The 22,143-nt window shown below is 38.2% G+C and overlaps 1 protein-coding gene across 3 annotated transcripts in view; it reads left to right on the top strand.

Moving 5' to 3' along the window:
• Positions 1-22,143, top strand: part of ANO4 (anoctamin 4) — a 457,427-nt gene that overhangs the window by 334,119 nt on the left and 101,165 nt on the right. For all 3 annotated transcript variants that reach the window (XM_045084796.1, XM_004742962.3, XM_004742961.2), the window contains one exon: positions 2,483-2,589. In XM_045084796.1, the coding sequence (XP_044940731.1) occupies positions 2,483-2,589 (107 nt within the window). The remainder of the gene's footprint in view (positions 1-2,482; positions 2,590-22,143) is intronic.

The following is a 22,143-nucleotide window of genomic DNA, read 5'->3' as shown; positions in this document are numbered from 1 at the left end:
AATTTGTGGAAACAAGGCAAGTATTCCAGACAGAGCAACTCTTGGGCTGATCTCAAGGAGAGTCAGCCTCCAGGAGTCAGGAAGTTTTAGCACAGGGAGACAGGTGAGTGGAGTGGGTAAGAGGGCAATCTCTGCAGTCAGACTGCCCGAGTTGAAATCCTGGCTCTCCTCCTTAGTTGAGTAACTTCGGGGGCATCACTCACCTCTGATTCTTCACCTGTAAGATGGAGCTATAAAATACTATGCCCTGTGTTATTGCAAGGATTTAATGGGTTAATAAATCTGGGGTGCTTAGAATAGTGCCTGGCACGTGCCCTATATATTTGTTCCCACTGTAGAATCTCCAGGCTCCAGGTACAACCTAGATATAAGAAAGAGGAAAACAAAATTTTGAAGCTCATCTGCAGTGCTTATTATAGAGAATGATTACATGAGCTCACAAAAGGTAATGTGGTGCTATAAAAGGAGAAGAAAGCAGAAAACCATTTAATGGAGGAGGGACATGGGCTTTTAGGCCAGAATTGTCCTGTCAAGCATAGTCATATTTATCATCTTTCAGTTATCATCTGGTATTGTGAGTCAAAAATAGACTTTTTGATTTGTCTCTCTTTTTTAATGGCACCTTTATTTGGTATTAAAGTGGAATGGTCTGTCTTAAATAAGGTGAAAAAGTAGAGAAGGATAAAATAAAAGGAACTGCATTCAGTGTAACTTTTGGTTTTCTTCTCTCCTTCTTTGGTGCAATAAAATGTTTTCAGAAAACCCTAAAGAAAACACCAGCTAAGCTCTGCAGCTTCCTCATTCACCCACATATCATTTATCTCTCATCTACCAAGTCAAATTACTTTTTCTGAGAATAGTTTTCTATAACAGAATCCTAGGGAAGTAAAAGAGGAAAATACTTCTCAGGGAACCAACTCATGTGATTTACATTTTATTTTCACATTCTCTGGACTTTATCCCCTTTTTATGTTATCTCAAACTCACATTCCCAGCTTGTTCCCAAACCAGATCCCATGCCCGGACTGTCTACTCTGGGTCAGTTTTCTCTCTTCCACCTGGCATTTAAACAACTCTTGGGAATCTATCTTCTTGAAGAAAAACCTTTAAAAGCAATTTCCCTAATATAAATCCCAATGGCCCTCACTTACTGCTATTCAAAAATATATACCTGTATTTGTATGAGCCACTCACTAGATACTGGGGCTATAGAAATTAGTATGATGCAGCCTTTGGTCCTGAAGGAGTTCAGTTTTGTGTGGTATCCAGACGTGCAAAGGGAGGTTGATTCTGCCATCTCTTCCATACAATCATGTTCACTTCCTTTATGGTTTGTCTTTCCTATTAGACTGTAAGCCTCTTAAGAACAAAGATTTTGTGTCTTGTATACTACTGTGTAACCAGTACCCTAGACAGAGCCCTCAATAAACATTTGCTGAATGACTGAGTGGATGAATGAATGAAAAGAAGTGAAAATACAGAATAATTGATAAATCAATGTACTCACAAGATAAGAAGTAGCACAGAGGAGGGCATACTGAATTATTTGTGGGAAAGGAGTGGAGTTGGAGTGGTGAGGAGACCTGTTGGGGGAGGTGGTTTCTGAGCTGGGTTTTGAAGGCAGTGGCTTGCACATTGATAATCCTTGCACAGTGTCCCCACTCTTAGGAGGTACCTCATAAAAATTTGCTGAGTTAATAAAGTCCACAATTTATGAAGCAATTATACTTAGAGTATGTCTAATATTATACCGTTAAACACATTCCTGGGAAGGGAAAACATGGCCTCTTCATGCTGGATGCTGTGGTCCTGGAAGCTCGGTCACCTAAAACCTCTTAGTTCTCAGTAGGGTAGGGGTATCCACTGGAGAGCCCAGTGTCTTGGTGTGTGTGTATGAGCTTTGTGAGAAACTTTAGAGGTTGGGTCATCCACTAGCTGATAAAGAAAGCAACTTCAAGTATATGCTTTAGGAAAGGAGTCCCATTCAGCAAGGAACATGGGAAAGGAACAGACAGAGGCCCTGAGCTAGACCAGAGCTTATTACCTAATTTTCATATTCACCATCCAAATCAGTTTCACATCTGAAAATTTCTTAAAAAAAAAACCAGGTGGTTATGACATGGAGGGGGTGGAGGTGGGAGATGAGAGGAGATAAAAACAAAATATATTTTTATTTGAATATATCTAATGACCTTATTGAGGAAAATTTTTATTTTATTTTATGGTTTTTAAATTGTATTTAACTCCAGCTCCTTCCTGGCACAATTATGTTAATGCTCAGGAGACTTAAGATCCCAAACTACTGAGGAATGTGAACCTCCTGCCCCTGGTGTGCTCTCTGGGCTCTCTCATGCTGTTCCAGACCTACCCTTTCTGTGATCGATTGAAGACACCTCTGTATGAGTAACACCACATTACGTCAAAGATTAGATTCAGCACCTACAATTAACCTTCAGCTTGTGTTTTTAATATGTGTGTGCAGCTTCATCATACACAACAAAGACACTTTCTTCAACAACGCCACGAGAAGTAGAATCGTACATCATATTTTACAAAGAATAAAGTATGAAGAAGGAAAAAACAAAATTGGTAAGTAGTTTATTAGTATAACAAGCTATATCTAATTTCTGGAATGACAGAATTTTTTTTCTTGGGCTTTTTAAAGTTTATATCAATTCTAGAACTGTTCATCATTTATAAAATCTCTCCTCCCTTGGTGGGTAGCTCACAAGGTGTAAAAATCTTAATACCATCCTTAGATCTCTTTAAAATAGCATGTTACCTCATTTGCCTAAGATCATGGAGAAATTCTCTCAGTTCCAACAAATATTTATGGAACTTTCATTGTGTGCCAGGCACTGGGCTGGATGTTGGGGAGATGGGCATGGTTCTCTCCTGGGGCGCATATTCAAGAAGGTGAAAGCTTACAATAAACAAATAAGTAAATACGGTGAATAACAAGGTAAAAACTGAAATGGTGGGTTCAAGTTGAAATGAAGTGGTCAGGGGGAGCTTCATTGAGAAGCCAGGGTTTGAACTGAGACCTGATGAGAAGAAGGGATTGATGTAGGAAGATGGTGGTGGCAGGGGGATGGGGAGTTCTATGCAAGTGCAGAGATGAGCTGTCACACATAAATAAATTCTCCAAATAATCACCTTCGCCATTAAACAGCTTTTATAATGCACATATATGTATTTTTATTTAACTTGTTATTTAACTTGTTAAAGTTCAGCATAATTAATATACAATGTTATATTAGCTTCAGGTGTACAATATAGGAATTCAACAGTTCTGTACACAATGCTCATCCTGATAAGTGTACCTTAATCCCCTTCACATATTTCACCAACTCTCACCTCTGGTAAAAATGAGTCTGTTCTCTTTAGTTAAGAGTTTATCTTTTGGTTTATCTCTTTTATTCATTGTTTTGTTTCTTATATTCTACAGAGTAGTGAAATCACATGCTATTTGTCTTTTTCTAACTGACTCATTTCACTCAGCATTCCATTTTCTAGATCCATCCATGTTGTTACAAATGGCAAAATTTCATTCTTTTCTATGGCTGAGTAATAGTCTATTGTGTGTGGGGGATGGATGTGTATACCACATCTTTACCCATTCATCTATTTGTGGACAATAAATTTATATTTGGAGGATTTTTATGAGAAACTTTCCATATTACCAAATTGTCTCCATTTTTTTATTAACATATAATGTATTATTGGCCCCAGGGGTACAGGTCTGTGAATCATCAGGCTTATACATTCCACAGCACTCACCATACATAGCACATACCTTCCCCAATTCCCATAACCCAACCACCCTATCCCTACCTCCCCATCCCCCAGCAACCTTCAGTTTTTTCATGAGATTAATGGTCTCTTATGGTTTGTCTTCCTCCAGATCCCATCTTGTTTTATTTTTTCCCTTCTTACCCACCATGACTCCCTGCCATGCCTCTCAAATTCCTTATATCAGAGCGATGATATGATAATTTTCTTTCTCTGATTGACTTATTTCACCTAGCACAATACTCTCTAGTTCTATCCATATCATTGCAAATGGCAAGATTTCATTTCCTTTGATGGTTGCATAGTATTCCATTGTGTGTATATATACCACAGCTTCTTTATCCATTCATCTGTTGATTGACATCTAGGTTCTTTCCATAGTTTGGCTATTGTGGACGTGGCTGGTATAAACATTTGGGTGCAAATGTCCCTTCAGATCACTACATTTATATCTTTGGGGCAAATACCCAGTAGTGTGATTGCAGGGTCATAGGGTAGCTCTATTTTCAACTTTTTGAGGAACCTCCATGCTGTTTTCCAGAGTGGCTGCACCAGCTTGCATTCCTACCAACAGTGTAGGAGGATTCCCCTTTCTCCACATCCTTGCCAACATCTGTCATTTCCTGACTCGTTAATTTTAGACATTCATATTGTGTAAGGTGGTATCTCACTGTACTTCTGATTTATATTTCCCTGATGCCAAGTGATGTTGAACAAGTTTTCATCTGTCTGTTGGCCATTTGGATGTATTCTTTGTCAAAATGTCTGTTCATGTCTTCTGTCAATTTCTTGATTGGATTATTTGTTCTTTGGTTGCTGATTTTAATAAGTTCTTTATACATTTTGGATACTAGCCCTTTATCTGATATGTCATTTGCAAATATCTTTTCCCATTATGTCAGTAGTCTTTTGGTTTTGTTGACTATTTCCTTTGCTGTACAAAACCTTTTGATCTTGATGAAGTCCCAATAGTTCATTTTTGCCCTTGCTTCCCTTGCCTTTGGCAATGCTTCTAGAAAGAAGTTGCTGTGGCTGAGGTCAAATAGGTTGCTGCCTGTGTTCTCTTCAAGGATTTTGATGGATCCCTGTCTCACATTGAGGTCTTTCATCCATTTTGAGTCTATTTTTGTGTGTGGTGTAAGGAAATAGTCCAGTTTCATTCTTCTACATGTGGCCGTCCAATTTTCCCAACACCATTTGTTGAAGAGACTCTCTTTTTTCCACCAGACATTCTTTCCTGCTATATTGAAGATTAGTTGACCAAAGAGTTAAGGGTCCATTTGTGGGCTCTCTGTTCTGTTCCATTGATCTATGTGTCTGTTTTTGTGCCAGGACCATACTATTTTGATGATTACAGCTTTGTAATAGAGCTTGAAGTCTGGAATTGTGATGTCACTAACTTTGGCTTTCTTTTTAACATCCCTCTAGCTATTCATGGTCTTTTTTGGTCCCAAATGAATTTTCGGATGATTTGTTCCATTTCTTTGAATAAAGTTGATGGTATTTTGATAGGGATTGTGTTAAATGTGTAGATTGCTCTAGGTAACATAGACATTTTCACATTTGTTCTTCTAATCCATGAGCATGGATTGTTTTTCCATTTCTTTGTGTCTTCCTCAATTTCTTTCATGAGTACTTCAAAGTTTTCTGAGTTCATATTCTTTGCCTCTTTGTTTACGTTTATTCCTCAGTATCTTATGATTTGGGGTGCAATTGTAAATGGGATCGACTCTTGAATTTCTCTTTCTTCTGTCTTGCTTTTGGTGTAGAGAAGTGCAACTGATTTCTGTGCATTGATTTTTATATCCTGACATTTTACTGAATTCCTGTATGAGTTCTAGCAGTTTTGGAGTGGAGCCTTTGGGTTTTCCTCATAAAGTATCATATCATCTGCAAAGAGTCAGAGTTTGACTTCTTCTTTGCCTATTCAGATACATTTAATTTCTTTTTGTTCTCTGATTGCTGAAGCTAGGACTTGTAGTATAATGTTGAATAGTAGTGGTAATAGTGAACATCCCTTCCATCTTCCTGACCTTGGGGGAAAAACTCTCAGTTTTTCTCAGAGAATGATATTCGCTGTGGGTTTTTCATAGATGGCTTTGGTGATATTGAGGTATGTACACTCTATCCCTACACTTTGTTGAGTTTTGATCAAGAAAGGATGCTGTACTTTGTCGAATGTTTTTTCAGCATCTATTGAGAGTATCAAATGGTTCTTGTTTTATCTTTTATTAATGTACTGTATCACATTCATTGATTTGTGGATGTTGAACCAACCTTGCAGCCCTGGAATAAATCCCACTTTATCTTGGTGAATAATCCTTTCAATGTACTGTTTGATATTATTGACTAGTATTTTGGTGAGAATTTTTACACCTGTGTTCATCAAGGATATTAGTCTGTAATTCTCTTTTTTTTTCTTTTACTTTTTTCTGTTTTTTTTTTTTTAATTTTTTATTCTTTATAAACATATATTTTTATCCCCAGGGGTACAGGTCTGTGAATCACCAGGTTTACACACTTCACAGCACTCACCAAAGCACATACCCTCCCCAATGTCCATAATCCCACCCCCTTCTCCCAAGCCCCCTCCCCCCAGCAACCCTCAGTTTGTTTTGTGAGATTAAGAGTCACTTATGGTTTGTCTCCCTCCCAATCCCATCTTGTTTCATTGAATCTTCTCCTACCCACTTAAGCCCCCATGTTGCATCACCACTTCCTCATATCAGGGAGATCATATGATAGTTGTCTTTCTCTGCTTGACTTATTTCGCTAAGCATGATACGCTCTCGTTCCATCCATGTTGTCGCAAATGGCAAGATTTCATTTCTTTTGATGGCTGCATAGTATTCCATTGTGTATATATACCACATCTTCTTGATCCATTCATATGTTGATGGACATCTAGGTTCTTTCCATAGTTTGGCTATTGTGGACATTGCTGCTATAAACATTCGGGTGCATGTGCCCCTTTGGATCACTACGTTTGTATCTTTAGGGTAAATACCCAATAGTGCAATTGCTGGGTCATAGGGCAGTTCTATTTTCAACAATTTGAGGAACCTCCATGCTGTTTTCCAGAGTGGCTGCACCAGCTTGCATTCCCACCAACAGTGTAGGAGGGTTCCCCTTTCTCCGCATCCTTGCCAGCATCTGTCATTTCCTGACTTGTTGATTTTAGCCATTCTGACTGGTGTGAGGTGATATCTCATTGTGGTTTTGATTTGTATTTCCCTGATGCCGAGTGATATGGAGCACTTTTTCATGTGTCTGTTGGCCATCTTTTTTGCAGAAATGTCTGTTCATGTCCTCTGCCCATTTCTTGATTGGATTATTTGTTCTTTGGGTGTTGAGTTTGCTAAGTTCTTTATAGATTCTGGACACTAGTCCTTTATCTGATATGTCGTTTGCAAATATCTTCTCCCATTCTGTCAGTTGTCTTTTGATTTTGTTAACTGTTTCCTTTGCTGTGCAAAAGCTTTTGATCTGGATGAAATCCCAATAGTTCATTTTTGCCCTTGCTTCCCTTGCCTTTGGCGTTGTTCCTAGGAAGATGTTGCTGCGGCTGAGGTCGAAGAGGTTGCTGCCTGTGTTCTCCTCAAGGATTTTGATAGATTCCTTTCACACATTGAGGTCCTTCATCCATTTTGAGTCTATTTTTGTGTGTGGTGTAAGGAAATGGTCCAATTTCATTTTTCTGCATGTGGCTGTCCAATTTTCCCAGCACCATTTATTGAAGAGGCTGTCTTTTTTCCATTGGACATTCTTTCCTGCTTTGTTAAAGATGAGTTGACCATAGAGTTGAGGGTCTATTTCTGGGCTCTCTATTCTGTTCCATTGATATATGTGTCTGTTTTTGTGCCAGTACCATGTTGTCTTGATGATGACAGCTTTGTAATAGAGCTTGAAGTCCAGAATTGTGATGCCACCAACATTGGCTTTCTTTTTCAATATCCATTTGGCTATTCGAGGTCTTTTCTCGTTCCAAATAAATTTTAGAATTATTTGTTCCATTTCTTTGAAAAAGATGGATGGTACTTTGATAGGAATTGCATTAAATGTGTAGATTGCTTTAGGTAGCATAGACATTTTCACAATATTTATTCTTCCAATCCAGGAGCATGGAACATTTTTCCATTTCTTTGTGTCTTCCTCAATTTCTTTCATGAGTACTTTATAGTTTTCTGAATATAGATTCTGTGTCTCTTTGGTTAGGTTTATTCCTAGGTATCTTATGGTTTGGGATGCAATTGTAAATGGGATTGACTCCTTAATTTCTCTTTTTTCTGTCTTGCTGTTGGTGTAGAGAAATGCAACTGATTTCTGTGCATTGATTTTATATCCTGACACTTTACTGAATTCCTGTATAAGTTCTAGCAGTTTTGGAGTGGAGTCTTTTGGGTTTTCCACATACAGTATCATATCATCTGCGAAGAGTGATAATTTGACTTCTTCTTTGCCGATTTGGATGCCTTTAATTTCCGTTTGTTGTCTGATTGCTGAGGCTAGGACCTCTAGTACTATGTTGAATAGCAGTGGTGATAATGGACATCCCTGCCGTGTTCCTGACCTGAGCGGAAAAGCTTTCAGTTTTTCTCCATTAAGAATGATATTTGCAGTGGGTTTTTCATAGATGGCTTTGATGATATTGAGGTATGGGCCCTCTATCCCTACACTTTGAAGAGTTTTGATCAGGAAGGGATGCTGTACTTTGTCAAATGCTTTTTCAGCATCTATTGAGAGTATCATATGGTTCTTGTTCTTTCTTTTATTGATGTGTTGTATCACATTGACTGATTTGCGGATGTTGAACCAACCTTGCAGCTCTGGAATAAATCCCACTTGGTCGTGGTGAATAATCCTTTTAATGTACTGTTGAATCCTATTGGCTAGTATTTTGTTGAGTATTTTCGCATCTGTGTTCATCAAGGATATCGGTCTATAGCTCTCTTTTTTGGTGGGATCCTTGTCTGGTTTTGGGATCAAGGTGATGCTGGCCTCATAAAATGAGTTTGGAAGTTTTCCTTCCATTTCTATTTTTTGGAACAGTTTCAGGAGAATAGGAATTAGTTCTTCTTTAAATGTTTGGTAGAATTCCCCCGGGAAGCCGTCTGGTCCTGGGCTTTTGTTTGTTTGGAGATTTTTAATGACTGTTTCAATCTCCTTACTGGTTATGGGTCTGTTCAGGCTTTCTACTTCTTCCTGGCTCAGTTGTGGTAGTTTATATGTTTCTAGGAATGCATTCATTTCTTCCAGATTGTCAAATTTGTTGCCGTAGAGTTGCTCATAGTATGTTCTTATAATAGTTTGTATTTCTTTGGTGTTAGTTGTGATCTCTCCTCTTTCATTCATGATTTTATTTATTTGGGTCCTTTCTCTTTTCTTTTTGATAAGTCTGGCCAGGGGTTTATCAATTTTATTAATTCTTTCAAAGAACCAGCTCCTAGTTTCGTTGATTTGTTCTATTGTTTTTTTGGTTTCTATTTCATTAATTTCTGCTCTGATCTTTATGATTTCTCTTCTCCTGCTGGGCTTAGGGTTTCTTTCTTGTTCTTTCTCCAGCTCCTTTAGGTGTAGGGTTAGGTTGTGTACCTGAGACCTGTCTTGTTTCTTGAGAAAGGCTTGTACCGCTATATATTTTCCTCTCAGGACTGCCTTTGTTGTGTACCACAGATTTTGAACCGTTGTATTTTCATTATCATTTGTTTCCATGATTTTTTTCAATTCTTCTTTAATTTCCCGGTTGACCCATTCATTCTTTAGAAGGATGCTGATTAGTCTCCATGTATTTGGGTTCTTTTCAAACTTCCTTTTGTGGTTGAGTTCTAGCTTTAGAGCATTGTGGCCTCAAAATATGCAGGGAATGATCCCAATCTTTTGATACCGGTTGAGTCCTGATTTAGGACCGAGGATGTGATCTATTCTGGAGAATGTTCCATGTGCACTAGAGAAGAATGTGTATTCTGTTGCTTTGGGATGAAATGTTCTGAATATATCTGTGATGTCCATCTGGTCCAGTGTGTCGTTTAAGGCCTTTATTTTCTTGCTGATCTTTTGCTTGGATGATCTGTCCATTTCAGTGAGGGGAGTGTTAAAGTCCCCTACTATTATTGTATTATTGTTGATGTGTTTCTTTGATTTTGTTATTAATTGGTTTATATAGTTGGCTGCTCCCACGTTGGGGGCATAGATATTTAAAATTGTTAGATCTTCTTGTTGGGCAGACCCTTTGAGTATGATATAGTGTCCCTCCTCATCTCTTATTATAGTCTTTGGCTTAAAATCTAATTGATCTGATATAAGGATTGCCACTCCCACTTTCTTCTGATGTCCATTAGCATGGTAAATTCTTTTCCATCCCCTCACTTTAAATCTGGAGGTGTCTTCGGGCTTAAAATGAGTTTCTTGGAGGCAACATATAGATGGGTTTTGTTTTTTTTATCCATTCTGATACCCTGTGTCTTTTGACAGGGGAATTTAGCCCATTAACATTCAGGGTAACAATTGAGAGATATGAATTTAGTGCCATTGTTTTGCCTGTAAGGTGACTGTTACTGTATATGGTCTCTGTTCCTTTCTGATCTACCACTTGTAGGCTCTCTCTTTGCTTAGAGGACCCCTTTCAAGATTTCCTGTAGAGCTGGTTTGGTGTTTGCAAATTCTTTCAGTTTTTGTTTGTCCTGGAAACTTTTAATCTCTCCTTCTATTTTCAATAATAGCCTAGCTGGATATAGTATTCTTGGCTGCATGTTTTTCTCGTTTAGTGCTCTGAAAATATCATGTCAGCTCTTTCTGGCCTGCCAGGTCTCTGTGGATAAGTCAGCTGCCAATCTAATATTTTTACCATTGTATGTTACAGACTTCTTTTCCCGGGCTGCTTTCAGGATTTTCTCTTTGTCACTGAGACTTGTAAATTTTACTATTAGGTGACGGGTTGTGGGCCTATTCTTATTGATTTTGAGGGGCATTCTCTGAACCTCCTGAATTTTGATGCTCGTTCCCTTTGCCATATTGGGGAAATTCTCCCCAATAATTCTCTCCAGTATACCTTCTGCTCCCCTCTCTCTTTCTTCTTCTTCTGGAACCCCAATTATTCTAATGTTGTTTCGTCTTATGGTGTCACTTATCTCTCGAATTCTCCCCTCGTGGTCCAGTAGCTGTTTGTCCCTCTTTTGCTCAGCTTCTTTATTCTCTGTCATTTGGTCTTCTATATCACTAATTCTTTCTTCTGCCTCATTTATCCTAGCAGTGAGAGCCTCCATTTTTGATTGCATCTCATTAATAGCTTTTTTTATTTCAACTTGGTTAGATTTTAGTTCTTTTATTTCTCCAGAAAGGGCTTTTATATCTCTCGAGAGGGTTTCTCTAATATCTTCCATGCCTTTTTCGAGCCCAGGCTAGAACCTTGAGAATTGTCATTCTGAACTCTAGATCTGACATATTACCAATGTCTGTATTGATTAGGTCCCTAGCCTTCAGTACTGCCTCTTGTTCTTTTTTCTGTGTTGAATTTTTCAATCTTGTCATTTTGTCCAGATAAGAGTATATGAAGGAGGAAGTGAAATACTAAAAGGGTGGCAACAACCCCAGGAAAATATGCTTTAACCAAATTAGAAGAGATCCCAAATCGTGAGGGGGGAGAAAGGGGATAAAAAGAGGTTCAAAAAGGAAGAAAGAAAAAAAAAGTAAAAAGAAAAGAAAAGAATTAAAAAAAAGAAAAATAAAAATATAAAAAAGAATATATATATATATATATATATATATATATATATATATTGGATAAACTAGTTAAAAAACGTTAAAAAAGAAAAAGGGAAAAGTTAAAAAAAAATTTACCAGAAGGCGAGAAAAAAAAAAAACAAAAAATGAAAAAGAAAAAAATCAAATTAACTGCAAGACTAAAAAAATCACAGGGAAAAAGCCATGGGTTCCGTGCTTTGCTTTCTCCTCCTCTGGAATTCTGCTGCTCTCCTTGGTATTGAAACCGCACTCCTTGGTAGGTGAACTTGGTATCGGCTGGATTTCTTGTTGATCTTCTGGGGGAGGGGCCTGTTGTAGTGATTCTCAAGTGTCCTTGCCCCAGGCAGAATTGTACCGCCCTTATCAGGGGCCGGGATGAGTATTCCGCTCGGGTTTGCTTTCAGGAGCTTTTGTTCCCTGAGCGCTTTCCGTAGATTTCCGGAGGACGGGAATACAAATGGCGGCCTCCTGGTCTCCGGCCTGGAGGAGCTGAGAGCCCAGGGCCCCACTCCTCAGTGCGCCCTCAGAGACAGCGCCCAGTTACTCCCGTCTGCCTGACCTCCGGCCGCGCTCTGAGCTCACTTAGCCTGCGACCGGTTCAAGGTAACCCCAAGCTGCGAGCTTACTGTCGGCTCTGTCTCTGTAGCCGGCTTTCCCGTTCCAATACCCGCAAGCTCTGCGACACTCAGACACCCCCGATCCTTCTGTGACCCTGCGGGACCTGAGGCCACGCTGATCCCCGTGGGCTTCGCCCTGGTTTAGCCTCTGGAGCGATGTCCCTCAGCGGAACAGACTTTTAAAAGTCCTGATTTTGTGCGCGGTTGCTCCACCGCTTGCTGGGAGCTGGCCAATCCCCCCGGGGTCTATCTTCCCATCGCTTTGGATTCACTTCTCTGCCGGTCCTACCTTTCAGAAAGTGGTTGTTTTTCTGTTTCCAGAATTGCTGTTCTTCTTCTCTTCGATCTGCGATGGATATTTAGGTGTTTGCAATCTTTAGATAAGCTATCTAGCTGATCTCCGGCTAGCTGAAGTAGTCTCAGCCTGCTACTTCTCCGCCATCTTGACTCCGCCCCCCTGTAATTCTCTTTTTTGATGGGGTCTTTGTCTGCCTTTCAGATCAAGGTAATGCTGGCCTCATAAAACGAGTTTGGCAGTTTTCCTTCCATTTCTTTCTTTCTTTCTTTTTCTTTTTTTTTGGGGGGGGGGCAACAGTTTCAGGAAAATAGGTATTAGTTCTTTACATGCTTGGTAGAATCCCCCTGGGAAGCTGCCTGGCCATGGGCTCTTATTTGTTGGGAGATTTTTGATGACTGCTTCAATCTCCTTACTGGTTATGGGTATGTCGGGTTTTCTATTTCTTCCCGGTTCAGTTTTGGTAGTTTATACGTATCCAGGAATGCATCCATTTCTTCCACATTGTCACATTTGCTGGTGTATAGTTGCTCATAGTATGTTCTTCTAATTGTTTGTATTTCTTTGGCATTGTTTGTGATCTCTCCTCTTTCATTCATGATTTTATTAATTTGGGTCCTTTCTCTTTTCTTTTTGCTAAGTCTGGGCAGGGGTTTATCAATCTTATTAATTCTTTCAAAGAAGCAGCTCCTAGTTTTGTTGATTTGTTCTACTGTTCTACTGTTCTTTTGGTTTCTGTTTCATTGATTTCTGCTCTGATCTTTATGATTTCTCTTCTCCTGCTGGATTTAGGCTTTCTTTGCTGTTCTTTCTCCAGCTCCTTTAGGTGTAGGGTTAGGTTGTGTACTTGAGACCTTTCTTGTTTTCTTTAAAAAGGTTTTTGCTGTATTGTATTGTATGGCTATGTACTTTCCTCTCAGGACTGCCTTTGCTATGTCCCACGGATTTTGAATAGTTGTGTTTTCATTTTCATTTGTTTCTATGAATTTTTTCAATTGTTCTTTACTTTCCTGTTGACCCATTCATTCTTTGGTAGGATGCTCTTTAGCCTCCATGTATTTGAGTTATTTCCAACTTTCCTCTTGTCATTGAGTTCTAGCTTCAGAGCATTGTGGTCTGAAAATATGCAGGGAATGATCCCAATCTTTTGGTACTGATTGAGACCTGATTTGTGACCCAGGATGAGATCAGTTCTGGAGAATGTTCCATGTGCATTAGAGAAGAATGTGTATTCTGTTGTTTTGGGATGGAATGTTCTGAATATATCTGTGATGTTCATCTGGTCCAGTGTGTCATTTAAGACCTTTATTTCCATGTGATCTTTTGCTTAGATGATGTGTGTATTTCAGTAAAAGGGGTGTTAAAGTCCTCTACTATTATTGTATTATTGTCAATGTATTTCTTTAATTTTGTTATTAATTGGTCTATATAATTGGCTGCTCCCATGTTAGGGGCATAGATCTTCTAGTTGGACAGACCCTTTGAGTATGATATAGTGTCTTTCCTCATCTCTTATTATAGTCTTTGGCATAAAATCTAATTGATCTGATATGAGGATTGCCACCCCAGCTTTCATTTGATGTCCATTAGCATGGTGAATTGTTTTCCCTCCCCTCACTTTAAATCTGGAGGTGTCTTTGGGTCTAAAATAAGTTTCCTGTAGACAGCATATTGATGGGTCTTGTTTTTTATCCATTCTGATACCCTGTCTTTTGATTGGGTTATTTAGCCCATTTACATTCAGGGTAACTATTTTAAGATAAGAATTGAGTGCCATTGTATTGCCTGTATGTGGTAACTGTTACGGTATATTGTTTCTGTTCCTTTCTGGTCTACTACTTTTAGGCTCTCTCTGCTTAGGACCCATTTCAATATTTCCCGTAGGGATTGTTTGGTGTTTGTAAATTTTTAGAAATTCTTTTAATTTTTGTTTGTCCTGGAAGGTTTTTATCTCTCCTTCTATTTTCAGTGACAGCCTAGCTATTTGTGGCTTTTTCTTGTTAACTGCTCAGAATATATCATGCCAGTCTTTCTGGCATGCCAGGTCTGTGGATAAGTCTGCTGCCAATCTAATATTTCTACTTTTGTATGTTACAGACCTCTTATCCCAAGCTGCTTTCAGGATTTTCTCTTTGTCACTATGACTTGTAAGTTTTACTATTCGATGACAGGTTGTAGACCTATTTTTGTTGATTTTGAGGAGGGTTCTCTGTTTCTCCTGGATTTTAATGTTTGTTCCTTCACCAAATTAGGGAAATTTTCTACTATATTTTACTCCAATATACCTTCTGCTTCTTCTGTCTTTCTTCTTCTCCTTGGACCCCAATTATTCTAATATTATTTCATCTTATGGTATCACTTATCTCTCGAATCCTCTCCTTGTAGTCCAATAGTTCTTTGTCTTTCTTTTGCTCAGCTTCTTTATTCTCCATCATTTGGTCTTCTATACCACTAATTCTCTCTTTTGCCTCATTTGTCCTTGCAGTAAGAGCCTCCATTTTTTATTGCACCTGATTAATAGCTTTTTTAATTTCAACTTGGTTAGATTTTAGTTATTATTTCTCCAGAAAGGAATTCTCTAGTACCCTCCATGCTTTTTTCAAGCCAAACTAGTACCTTGAGAATTGTCATTCTCAACTCTAGTTCTGACATCTTGCATCTTGTCCATATTGATTAGGACCCTACCCGTCAGTACTGCTTGTTTTATTTTTTGTTTTGTTTTGTTTTGTTTTTGTGGTGAGCTTTTCTGCCTTGTCATTTTATCCAGATAAGAACAGATGAATGAGAAAACAAAATACTAAAAGTGTAGCAATGACCCTAGAAAAATATACACTAAGCAAATCAGAAGAGACCTAAAACTCAGGGAGAAAAAAGGAGAAAAAATTTTAAAAAATTAAAAATTAAATGTATATGTATGTGTGTGTGTGTGTGTGTGTGTGTAAATCAGACTGGTGAGTAGAACAGAGCCACCTACTTGATTTTGGGTATATTTTGGTCTTTAGAAGGGACTAGCTCCCAAAAATTTAAAAGAAGAAAAACATATATATACACAAAAATAAGGGCAAGGACAATGAAAGGATGGAATGTGACTGTAAAGATGAAAATTTAAAAAGATTCTAAAGGAACTGATAAGAAGTTGGTTGAAAAAAGAAAAATAGAGGAAAGAATGTGATCAGGCTGGAGACTAGAACAAAGCTATGTGCTAGATTTAGAGTATATTTTGATCTTTTAGAAGAAATTGTATCCCAAAATTTAAAAAAAAAAAATTCTGTATCTATACAAGAAATAAGGTTAAATACAATGAAGAAATAAAATACTACTAATACAGTGAGAATTTTTTAAAAATGTATTGATAAGATAAAATAGTTAAAAACATGAAAATAAGAAAGAAGAAAAAGTTTTTAAAATGGAATAGGAGAAAAATAAAATTTAAAAAATTTAACTTTGAAAGACTAAAGGATCATGGGGAAAAAGCCATGAATTCTAGGTGTTGCTTTCCCCTAGCTCTGGAGTTCAGCAGTTCACATTGATTGATGAACTTGGTCTTGGCTGGGTGTTTTTGATGATCTTTTGGGGGAGGGGCCTGTTGCAGTGATTCTCAAATGTCTTTGTCTGAGGTGGAATTGCACCACCCTTTCCAGGGGCCAGGCTAAGCAATCCGCTCAGGTTTGCTCTCAGTAGCTTTTGTTCCCTGAATGCTTTCAGTACAGCTTTGGAGGATGGGAATGAAAATCGTAGCCCCCCAATCTCTGACCCTGTAGGAGCTGACTCAGGGCCCCACTCCTTAGCACACCCTCAGAGAAAAGCAGTCAATTCTTCCCATCTCCCTGGTCTCTGGCTGTCTCTGAGCTCACCCAGTCTGTGACCAAGCATTTCTATCTCTGGTGCATGGACCTCTTTGGAGTCTCCAAACCTAACAGATTCCTGTAGCTCACTTCTGCGCTTCTCCTTCTGGAGGAGGAAGGACAGGGTCTCTCTGGATCTGCCACTTGTGGGGTCCCTGCTCAAAGAGCAGTGGGCCACCTGTGCCTGGGATCATGTTTTAAGGTAATCCCGAGCTGCGAGCTTCCATCTCAGCTCTGTCTCTGTAACTGGCTTCCCCACTCTAGTACCTGGGAGCTCTGCCACACTCAGGCACCCCTGGTCTTTCTGTGACCCCTCAGGTCCTGAGACCACACTGGGACCACAGTGTGGTTCCCTGCAAGGGCTCTAACCTCCACTTAGCCTTTGGAGTGACATCCCTCAGTAGAGTAAACTTCTAAAGGTTCTGATTTTTGTGCTCTGCTGCTCTCTCACTTGCTGGGAGATGGCCCCTCCCATCATGGTCTATCTTCCCATTGCTTCAGATTCACTTCTGTGCATGTTCTACCTTCTAGAAAGCGGTCTATGTTCTGTTCCTAGAATTGCTGCTCTTCTTCTTTTCTATCTCCTTTTGAGTTTGTAAGTGTTTGGAATGGTTTGATAACTATCTAGCTGAACTCCTGGATATCATCAGGAGACCTGATGATATTTAGGTCCCCTACTCCTCCACCATCTTGCTCCTCCTCCCAATTATCACTGTTATTAAACAAATTATCATATATCATGAGAATTCAGGTGGCTTTGTCCTTATCTCTGTCCAAATGAGACTTTTATCAATAGTTTTAATAATGACCTAGTCAGGAGACAAAAAGCATTCATAATTTTTACAGAGAGAGTTTAATATAAATATATTATTAAATATTATTTATAGTAATATAAAAACTATGGGAGAGGATTGGAGTAATCAGGAATTGGCTAGTAGAGGTTAAGGAGAACTCTAGGGAATAAAGAAATAGCAGATATTAGGGGCAGCTACCACTTCTAGCAAGACTCTCCTCACAAAGCTGAGACCTATATTCTGTTGGAAATAGTATAGCTGTGGTTTAGTAGTTGGCATAGCCAAGTTTTCTGAGGGTAGTGAGGGGAACTGACTAGAGGGCCGTAGATTCCAGGGAACCCATTCATTGGAAGGAGTTGCACCAACAACATTGCTCTGTGAAGCTGTTCAAGGAGACATCTGCCCTTGGAAAGGTCCCATGTGCTACTGACCACCATGCCCTGTAGGAAATTGATTCCATAGAAGTCATGTGTTGTAGAAGCATGCTGAGGGGAACATATTGGTACCAGGAAGACATACTTTTCCTGAAGGGTCTTTCCAGTGCCTTCTGCTGACAAATCTTAACATTGTACAAACTGGTAAAGGATAAATATTTGCAAGGTCTAGCTCCATTCTTGCAAAGAAGACAATGAAAGTGTACTTGGATCAAAGGGACAAATATATTGATAACTGGTACTTGGCCTAAACAGCCTGCCCATCAAGCTTTCAGGTAGGGTGGACTTTGAAAGAATGCATTAAATATGTTTGTCACTGGAGTCAGGAGCATAAAAGATCTCAGTGATCTGGAAATCTGAGCCAAATTCAACAAGATGACATTTAATAGTTTGTAAATGTAAAGTCCTACACTCGAATTCGGCAAAACAACTACCCTGGTACAGTGTGGGAGAAATGTTGCTCAACAACATCAGGAGAGGAGCAGACTTGAGAGGCTTAGTTGAATGCAAGCTCAGTGTGAGTCACTCATATGTGAAGCTGCCAAAACTACTTTGATCCCAAGCTGCATAAATTAAAATATAATAGAGAGAAAATGATAGCTATCTAGTCCAAATATGGATACACCTGAAATAATATGTTCAGTGAGAGTTTATGTAGGTGGTATGGTAAAATGAGACCTGATTTAGATCCTTCTTAATATCAATGGAGTTGTAGATTGATGTATCTTCATATTCTCTGCATCAGTCACCCATCTTTGAGACCCATCCTCTCCATAAAATCCTCCATGACCATTCCAGCTTGAAGGAATTCTGCCCTCTTCCAGTGAATCCCTATGGCAATTACTTTTAGAGTTTATTTGATAGATAATCATAAATAACTCTTATTATCTTGAATTCTTTATTTTTCATGTCATTATGAAAATTCTATCCTTAAAGAGAACTACTGTTAAGCTTTGATGTATTAAATAATTTAATATTACTTTAATTACTTTTTTCACATTTATCCCCCATTTGCCCATGTAATTTTAACAGACTTAGAGTATACTACACAAAATTTCAACATACCTTTTCCAGTTAACATTATATCATGAAAATGCTAAAAAAAAATGAGTGGAAGTGAAATGATTATGGCAGTAGCTATTCTCAATTATTTTATAAAATGCACATTTATTAAAAAACAAAAGTGAAAATGAACTTTTGGGACTTCATCAAAATCAAAAGCTTCTGCACAGCAAAGGAAACAGTCAACAAAATAAAGAGACAACGCACGGAATGGGAGAAGATATTTGCAAATGACAGTACAGACAAAAGGTTGATATCCATGATCTATAAAGAACTCCTCAAACTCAACACACACAAAACAGACAATCATATCAAAAAATGGGCAGAAGATATGAACAGACACCTCCAATGAAGACATACAAATGGCTGTCAGACACATGAAAAAATGTTCATCATCACTAGCCATCAGGGAGATTCAAATTAAAACCACATTGAGGTACCACCTTACACTAGTTAGAATGGCCAAAATTAGCAATACAGGAAACAACATGTGTTGGAGAGGATGTGGAGAAAGGGGAACCCTCTTCCACTGTTGGTGGGAATGCAAGTTGGTGCAGCCACTTTGGAAAACAGTGTGGAGATTCTTCAAGAAATTAAAAATAGAGCTTCCTAATGATCCTGCCATTGCACTCCTGGGTATTTACCCCAGAGATAGAGATGTAGTGAAAAGAAGGGCTATCCATACCCCAATGTTTATAGAGGCAATGGCCACGGTCACCAAACTATGGAAAGAACCAAGATGGCCTTCAACAGATGAATGGATAAGGAAGATGTGGTCCATATACACTATGGAGTATTATGCCTCCATCAGAAAGGATGAATACCCAACTTTTGTATCAACATGGATGGGACTGGAAGAGATTATGCTGAGTGAAATAAGTCAAGCAGAGAGTCAATTATCATATGGTTTCACTTATTTGTGGAGCATAACAAATAGCATGGAAGACAAGGGGAGATGGAAAGAAGGGAGTTGAGGGAAATTGAAAGGGGAGATGAACCATGAGAGACTATGGACTCTGAAAAACAATCTGAAGGTTTTGAAGGGGTGGGGGTGGGAGGTTGGGGGAACCAGGTGGTGGGTGTTGGAGAGGGCACGGATTGCATGGAGCACTTGGTGTGGTGCAAAAACAATGAATACTGTTATGCTGAAAAGAAATTAAAAAATTTAAAAATAAAAGAATTTAAACAGGAGTATTATTGCAGGACTTTGATTATGTAGGGATGGAGTTTCTTAGTTGAACAGGGGTTTTCCAGAGACTAACCACATCACAAAGCATTACCATTTTGGGGTGGGTGGAAAAAGAAAAAGTGCCTTCACTAATATTGATGCTATAGTTTGTAGCACACCTCACAATTTATTATAACACACTAGTGTGTTGAGAATCTGCAGCTAAAAATCACTAGTTGGACAATAAGCTCCTTCATTGTAAATAAGTTGCCTAGTCATCATAGAGAGAGAGAGAGAGAATGTATCTTTGTTATCTATTCATCACTTCAGTGCTTTGAAAATTGGTAATGATGATCTGGAGTAGTATCTAATTAGAAATGGCCAATTACAGAGTAAATTACTAACTTAGGGTAAGGCATTACACTAAAAAAATATGGAGTAAAAACCACAAATGCTTGGTTTACCTGATGTTTCATAGTCATCTTTGGTTTCATAAATAAAAGAAATAAAATTTTAGAAGAAAATTTAATTTGTTGATAGAATAGTATTTATCTAATGTTATTTCCTACCTGAAACTCTTTCTGAAAGTGACATCTTCCACAAAACCAACATTTTTTAGAGAGAACACCGAAATACTGATTTGTAAATGTGACTTGTAAGGACATTTTGCTGGAGTATATACTACCACTATGTAAGTTTTCTGGATTCACTCTGAATCCATTACAACTGTGAAAATCAAACCTGTTGAAATCCACTTTCAAAATAGAGCAATTAATAGATCAATGTAGATTTATTTAATAATATAAGTGCATAAAATAAATTTTTAGATTGACTAGTATTTTCAAAATTGGTACTCAAGGGGGAAGTTTCGTGAAGTGGTAGACTTCAAATATTTACTTTCTCACTTTGCAGGACTTTCATAAATTATGATAAACTTACTGGGGTCACCATCAGAGTCTCTTATTAGGTTCCTGTGAATTCTGTTTCTTTCTAATATCTGAGATGTTTTAAAGTTTATTGACAAGTTATGTATATTTCTCAATAGAAACTCCAGGCTATGAGACCTTGCCACATAATCATTTATTCATTCATTACAATGGTATTTATCAAGGGCCTTCTGCATGCTAGACAGAATACAAAAGCTGTATAAGTATTTGCATTTCCAATGTTTTTCTTAGACATTTATTATTAATATCAATCATCTTAATACACATTACTGTATTACTGTGATTAAAAATACCTAAACAATGATTGACCCTGCATCAATAAAAAGTAAATCAATGCATGGTCCATTTCCCAGTGAGGTTAAGCCTCTGGACTCTAATCAGGGTCTAAAGCATAGGGAGCATTCCTCTATTAGGCACTTGAGAGACATCCTGCTAGTCATTGTCTTTGAGGTACATTTTAGGAAGCAGCATAATTCTTGATTTGAAAGACACTTTAAAGACCAACACATTCGATTTCCACTTTTGGCCAAGACAGAGAAATAGGCACAAGATTTACTCTCCCACCTGAGATAATCAAAGAAAAAACAGAAAGAAAGAAAGAAAAAAAAAAAACTGCAGGAGACTATGCTTTTCAAGACACCGAATGTTGGGCAGTCAAGAATAGAGATCGCTGGGAGACAGAAAACAAATGAGGCGAGTGCTATGATTACATCAGCTTAACTACTTTGACATAGTTTCTAGATGGCAGCCCAAGGAGGGAGAACCCAGGCAGAACCCAGTAGATTCCTTGAATTGAGAAGTTGTTGCTAAGAGTCCAAAGAAACCAATCCAGTTTGAGTTCACAGAACAAAGCAATGAAAAGTAGAAAGTTTTGCCAAGAGAGAACCCTGAAGATCATCAGACCCCTTTAAGTATTTAGCAGAGTACTAATTATTGCCTATGTATTAGGAAACTACCCAAAGGCAGTGAAAGAACAGCCCCCAAAGGATTTCCAGTGAAATAGGAACACCTTATAGTTCACAGAGCATTAAACATAAATGTTCTAAAGATCCTTATCCAAAATTGAGAAGTTAATACATGGAGTAAAAAATCGATGCCTAAATTCTTTGCTGCCTACAAGAAACTTTAAAGATGCAAATGGATTAAAAGTAAAAGGTTCAAAGACATGCTTAATCAAAATAAAGCTGAAGTAGCTATATTGATATCAGACATAATAGATTTCAGAGCAAAGAATATTATCAGGGATAAAAGTAAATTCAGGGAATTTATCAGGAGGATAGAACAATCCCACAAGCCTGGAGTTTCAAACTACATGAAGCAAAACCTGACAGAACTGCAAAGAGAAATAGACAACTCCACAATTATAGTTGGATATTTAAATACTTCCTTGTCAGTAATTAATAGAATAAATAGAAAATCTGTAGGGGTTAGAAAACCTGAACAATATTA

Source organism: Mustela putorius, unplaced genomic scaffold (assembly GCF_011764305.1).
Source record: "Mustela putorius furo isolate JIRA1106 unplaced genomic scaffold, ASM1176430v1.1 tig00000788_pilon_pilon_pilon, whole genome shotgun sequence".
Classification (NCBI taxonomy): Eukaryota; Metazoa; Chordata; class Mammalia; order Carnivora; family Mustelidae; genus Mustela; species Mustela putorius.
The sequence above is the reverse complement of the archived record's forward strand: the minus strand, read 5'-3'. Positions and strand labels throughout refer to the sequence as shown.